This window comes from Leuciscus leuciscus, assembly GCF_965113295.1.
Source record: "Leuciscus leuciscus genome assembly, chromosome: 10".
In the NCBI taxonomy this organism is placed as follows: Eukaryota; Metazoa; Chordata; class Actinopteri; order Cypriniformes; family Leuciscidae; genus Leuciscus; species Leuciscus leuciscus.
Window position 1 is genome coordinate 11,115,489 of NC_138734.1, and position 6,702 is coordinate 11,122,190.

The window sequence follows — 6,702 nt, forward strand, 5'->3', positions numbered from 1 at the left end:
AAATATGTGATGCATTGGGTCTTTAAACTTGTGGCTATAAGCGCACTTGAAAAGTTTGAGAGCAAAAAGCCTACTTCCTGTTTGGCAGTTTCAACATCTAATTTTATCATTTCATAGTGACAACCGTTAATTGGCAGCAGGAAGCCGAAAATGAAGGGCTGGGCTCTCTTGAACGTAAGCTATTTAGCATGCAGATGGAGAACACACTGAGACACGCGCACACACACACACACACAAAATACACAGCACAGTCCTTTACAAAATGGGGAATGACAAAAATGACAGAAAAAGTTTGAGAACCACTGCTGTGGGGTCACTCGTTTAGCTCTGTTAGTTGGACCTGGGTGATGCTGTTCTTCTGTGCCTTTTTCTGTATTTCCTAGTGCCACAAGATGATTGGCAGCAAGACACAGCCAGTGATGAAGGGATGTGCTCTCCTGAATGCAAGTTAATTAACACGCAGACACAGAACAAAGTCTGTAAAACAACTTTGTAAGCAATTTAAGCTGTGTCACACACAGACACTCAGTGCAGTTACATGACCAGTCCAGTTTAGTCTAGTCATCTAGTCCAGTGGTTTTCAAACCCTGGGTCGCGACCCTCGGGTGGGTCGCGAGACTTAAAAAATGGGTCGCCAGGATGATTTAAGGAAAATAGAATTAAATTAAAAAACAAAATTTGTTTTCATAAAATCATAGTCTATAGGCCTATATAAAAGAAACACGCGAAATATGGCTATTTAAACAACTGAGTTTGGTTGGTTCATTTCTGTGAGGCGCGGCGCCTCACAAACAAGTTGACGGAAAGGAAACCGAGACGGCACGCGATGTTCCCGGACGCGGACGCGCGCGCATCGACATAGTCTCGGTCCTGCTCCTCCGTGGTATCGCGGTTGCGGCACAGGCGATGAAACGTCAGAAACAACAACAGGTGACTAAGCTATCGTTATATGATCCCGCTCTTATTCATGCAAATGCTTTTAAACCATTCATGCGCGACAAGACAAAAGAGAACGCGCTGTCAGTAAATGTCCTCCTGACACACACACGACCCACAGATAGACGCGCGCCAGTATCAAGTTCTCTTTCGCGCTAGAACGAACAACACACATGTATGCCAAAATGTCCGTTTTGTCGAGTATCCTCACAAGAACAGTCTTAAATGAGTTAAATAAAATCTTAAATGAAAGTAAAGAGTAGTGAGAGAATGGGATGCGTGAGATCATCAGCTGTGGCTGGTCCTAAAGTGGCAGCAGCTAATTCTCAGAGAAAATTACTAACTGCTCTTGACTAAAGAATGCGTGTAGCTTTAATACGGATTTCTCAAAATTTTGTTTATAATTTATGCAGTGCGGAATGTTTTGATAACCTTATCCAATTTCTGTATATTTCATATCTGTTAGACAGGAAAGGCACAGGTAAATATGACATTTATAATGGGTTTATGTAAGGTTTGTTTTAAGTTCACTTAAATTAAAAGTTTTGATATTTTTTGAAGCCTAATAAATATTGAAAATTTGGGGGGATAATCATTTTCATTTTTTCTTAGAAGCCTATAATAAATAATAGTTTAGCATCCAAATAAATCGCGAATATGGAACAAAAAATGTATTCTAATGAGAGAGTTAGGTGAGCCCAACGAAATAATTTCGTTTTGGCTTGTTTATAGATATTTTTTTCATTCTTGTTCTGTTCTGAATATCATTAAATTTTAAGGATTTGTTGTGGAATATTTTTAGTGATTTTTTAAAGCATTCATCAAACGATAGTAGGTTATTTAAGGATAATTGGTTAAAATTCTTACAATGGTTAATGGTTAACCGGTTAATTAGCATCCCTGTAGCTTTAGCTAGATCAAAAGAGTGCAGAATCAACTTTGCGTTGCGATCGCGTCACGGATAAGCCACTGCACGTGCATCATCAAAAGCGGTTGTTAAGAAAAGGCTTAAGAATAGGCCTATATAGGCCTATGGGTCGCGTCAAAAAACAAAACAAAAAAAAAGGGTTGCTCTTGAAAAAGTTGGAAAACCACTGATCTAGTCTGTTCTCCTGCTTAGTCTAAAACTACATACAGTCAAGTTAGTTTGACCCGAGAGCATGGTGGCTAGCTAGCAGGTATCTTTAGATTAAAGACAATGTTTCTACTAGGCTGAGACAGAGATTGCACTTGGTAGTCACTAGAGTAGCTGGCTGCCATTCATACGGTCATTCTGACTGAATCTGATATGATCTGACACTGATTACCTGAAAGAATCATTCATCTTTGTTTTAACCTTTTTAATCTGTTTCAAGTGTCTGTGAACACAAACATGCCGCAGTGTCGTGAAACCCCTCTATCCCGTCCAGGCCTTCCACACATGACCTCTCAAAGTAAGACATATTTTAGTGTATGATGTGTTTTATGTGTCTGTACTTCTTACTCTGTGTTATGGTAGGCTAGAGGCTGAGACAGAGTAGTAACTAGAGTAGCTGGCTGCCTGTGTCGGTTTTAATTTGGGTAGGAAGTCTCTCTCTCTCTCTCTCTCTCTCTCTCTCTCTCTCTCTCTCTCTCTCTCTCTCTCTCTCTCTCTCTCTCTGTCTGTCTCTATCTCTCTCTCTCTCTCTCTCTCTCTCTCTGTCTCTCTCTATCTCTCTGTCTGTCTCTCTCTCTATCTCTGTCTGTCTGTCTCTCTCTCTCTCTCTCTGTCTGTCTATCTCTATCTCTCTGTCTGTCTCTCTCTCTATCTCTGTCTGTCTGTCTCTGTCTCTCTCTCTCTCTCTCTCTCTGTCTGTCTCTATCTCTATCTCTGTCTGTCTCTCTCAATTTCAATTTCAATTTCAAATGAGCTTTATTAGCATGACTGTGTAACACAATGTTGCCAAAGCATCAACATATATATAATAATTACAATAAATGTAAATAATAAAACAAATGTATAGATCATGTCATATGTACAGTAGCATATACAAATAGATAGATAAATAGACATAATCTATCTTCATAAATGAATATATACAGTGGGTCTCTCTAGCTGACTCTGGCGTTGTGAATAGCTAACACATATTTAGCCGCTAGTGCAGCTGTACTATCATCTTCTCCCAGTAAGAAGAACAATTTTTCAGTGTCACTCAGTTCAAAGAATGATGGAATCAAGGTTTCAAATCTGGGCAGAAAGGTTTCTCTTATATTGGTGTATTTGGAGCAGAAGAGCAGAAAGTGTTCCTCATCCTCTCTCTCTCTCTGTCTGTCTCTCTCACACTCTCTCGATCTCTATCTCTGTCTGTCTCTCTCACACTCTCTCGATCTCTATCTCTGTCTGTCTGTCTCTCTCTCTCTCTGTCTGTCTCTCTCTCTCTGTCTGTCTCTCTCTCTGTCTGTCTGTCTCTCTCGATCTCTCTCTCTCTCTGTCTGTCTCTCACACTCTCTCTCTCTCTCTCTCTCTCTCTCTCTCTCGATCTCTATCTCTGTCTGTCTGTCTCTCTCTCTGTCTGTCTCTCTCTCTATCTCTGTCTGTCAGTCTCTCTCTCTGTCTGTCTCTCACTCTCTCTCTCTATCTCTGTCTGTCTCTCTCTCTGTCTGTCTCTGTCTGTCTCTCTCTGTCTGTCTCTATCTCTGTCTTTCTGTCTGTCTGTCTGTCTGTCTGTCTGTCTGTCTCTCTCTCTCTCTCTCTCTCTCTCTCTCTGTCTATGTCTGTCTGTCTCAAAACAAGACACATTTCAAACTTTGTATTTTTGTTAACACCTATATTTTTTCTGTTTTCCACAGGTCAAAGATTTGCCAGATCAGCTCCTGCTGGATGCACAGGTATTTTGGGCAGGTTCTCTCTGCTGTTGTCAGTAAACTACTGTATTATGAGCATTGCTTGTTAATTGGTTTTTGTATAATTTTGTATATTTTCTTCCTGTACTTTCCCCAGCTGTTGAAAGGCTCCTTTTGGAGCAGGTCAGAGAACTGCAGCTTAAAATGGATTATGTCATCAAACTACTTCAAAAAAATAATTATGTTCCTCATGAAGATTTTAATTTGAACATGCTACCACTGCTTACACTGCAAGACCTGGAGAATTTTGATGACCAACTTCGGACCGATAGCACCTTTAAGAAGAAAGTGGTATGTCCCGTTTGTGTCTATCTCTAAAGCACAAAAGCCCTGATTTATCGTCAGATAAGACACCTATACACTCACCTAAAGGATTATTAGGAACACCTGTTCAATTTCTCATTAATGCAATTATCTAATCAACCAATCACATGGCAGTTGCTTCAATGCATTTAGGGGTGTGGTCCTGGTCAAGACAATCTCCTGAACTCCAAACTGAATGTCAGAATGGGAAAGAAAGGTGATTTAAGCAATTTTGAGCGTGGCATGGTTGTTGGTGCCAGACGGACCGGTCTGAGTATTTCACAATCTGCTCAGTTACTGGGATTTTCACGCACAACCATTTATAGGGTTTACAAAGAATGGTGTGAAAAGGGAAAAACATCCAGTATGCGGCAGTCCTGTGGGCGAAAATGCCTTGTTGATGCTAGAGGTCAGAGGAGAATGGGCCGACTGATTCAAGCTGATAGAAGAGCAACTTTGACTGAAATAACCACTCGTTACAACCGAGGTATGCAGCAAAGCATTTGTGAAGCCACAACACGCACAACCTTGAGGCGGATGGGCTACAACAGCAGAAGACCCCACCGGGTACCACTCATCTCCACTACAAATAGGAAAAAGAGGCTACAATTTGCACGAGCTCACCAAAATTGGACAGTTGAAGACTGGAAAAATGTTGCCTGGTCTGATGAGTCTCGATTTCTGTTGAGACATTCAGATGGTAGAGTCAGAATTTGGCGTAAACAGAATGAGAACATGGATCCATCATGCCTTGTTACCACTGTGCAGGCTGGTGGTGGTGGTGGTGTAATGGTGTGGGGGATGTTTTCTTGGCACACTTTAGGCCCCTTAGTGCCAATTGGACATCGTTTAAATGCCACGGCCTACCTGAGCATTGTTTCTGACCATGTCCATCCCTTTATGACCACCATGTACCCATCCTCTGATGGCTACTTCCAGCAGGATAATGCACCATGTCACAAAGCTCGAATCATTTCAAATTGGTTTCTTGAATATGCCAATGAGTTCACTGTACTAAAATGGCCCCCACAGTCACCAGATCTCAACCCAATAGAGCATCTTTGGGATGTGGTGGAACGGGAGCTTCATGCCCTGGATGTGCATCCCACAAATCTCCATCAACTGCAAGATGCTATCCTATCAATATGGGCCAACATTTCTAAAGAATGCTTTCAGCACCTTGTTGAATCAATGCCACGTAGAATTATGGCAGTTCTGAAGGCGAAAGGGGGTCAAACACAGTATTAGTATGGTGTTCCTAATAATCCTTTAGGTGAGTGTATATAGAGTATAGATACTCTTTTGATCCTGTGAGGGAAATTTTGTCTCTGCATTTATCCCATCCATGATTAGTGAAACACACAGAGCACACAGTGAACACACAGTGAGGTGAAGCACACACTAACCCAGAGCAGTGCTACAGTGGCGCTCGGGAAGCAGTGAGGGGTTAGGTGCCTTGCTCAAGGGCACTTCAGCCATGGATGTGGGCATGGGAGAGCAGTCAAAGACAATGTAATACAGCAGGTTGTGAAATGGGATTAGTCAAATTTATCTTTTACTTTACAGATAACTAAACTGTCATTGTCTGGTGGGAAGAGTTTAAAGGAAACAGTTTGGAGAGTCTGCACAAAAATATTTGATCAGAATCTTTCAACCCAGCTGAACTGGTGCGGTAGGGGTCAGAAGACAGGCCTTAAATCACGGCCTGTTCATCAGGTACTCCTGAGTAAGTCCTACAATGTGTTGAAGCAACATTCTGTCACTATTCAACCCATATGTGGTGTCTGTATTTATATCAGTTGTTCTCGATATTTATAAACTGTCCTCACACTATTCTCAACCAAATGTCTTTTAAGTTTTTGTTTTGTTTAGTTTTTTTGTAAAATGCTCTGACTTTTCGGAATTGTCTTTATAGAAACAATCAAACGAAGATACAGACTTTTGTGGGGTTTTTTTGTTTTTTTTCCCTGTTGCTTTATTTATTTTTTGTTTAGGTGCTGTATTAAGAAATCCGGCTCAACAAAATTCCACCGAGGCTGACATTGAGATGACCGTGAGAAACTGGCTGCGGCTGAGCAGGGACAGGGATGGGGGGCGGCAAAGGCGGGGCGAGCAAGCATCTTAAGGGAAATAATTGATCGATAATTGATATTTTTATTATTTTATTTACTATTTTCTTATTTCTTATTTCTTATTTTTGTTGTAGTTTTCTGTGTGATTTGTGGAGTGTTAAAATAAATGATACTGCTTTTGCAAAAATATTATAAAAAATATAATAAATACATTTTCAAGGTCATCTCCCGGTGCCCTCCTGTTTTGTTATTTCTCCTGGAAAACTCCTGTAGCCTAATTTGCATGACCATCAAACTTAATTTTAAAATCACTGATTCATTCTTTTTTTCTGTTAGACTGACATTTTCCCAGGTTGTCAGATTGTGTAAGAAATACACCCTACACATAAACAATCACTTACTTTCAATTTAAACTTTTTTTGTCATAAAACCTGGCAACTCAAATATAAGGAAGCGGCTGCATGCGTGGGCTAGTTGCCTACTTCTCAACTAGCTCGTCAAATTGTTAGGGAAGAAATTTTATGATTAA

At 40.7% G+C, this 6,702-nt stretch overlaps 1 protein-coding gene across 1 annotated transcript; it reads left to right on the forward strand.

Moving 5' to 3' along the window:
• Positions 1–551: 551 nt before the first annotated feature.
• On the forward strand, positions 552–6,397 carry LOC309507447 (uncharacterized protein). Its single transcript, XM_082181634.1, has 6 exons — positions 552–930; positions 2,292–2,369; positions 3,745–3,783; positions 3,896–4,089; positions 5,668–5,827; positions 6,096–6,397. The coding sequence occupies exons 2-6, from the start codon at positions 2,309–2,311 to the stop codon at positions 6,224–6,226; spliced, it is 585 nt and encodes a 194-aa protein (XP_082037760.1). The 5' UTR covers positions 552–930; positions 2,292–2,308; the 3' UTR covers positions 6,227–6,397.
• The last annotated feature ends 305 nt before the right edge of the window (positions 6,398–6,702 follow it).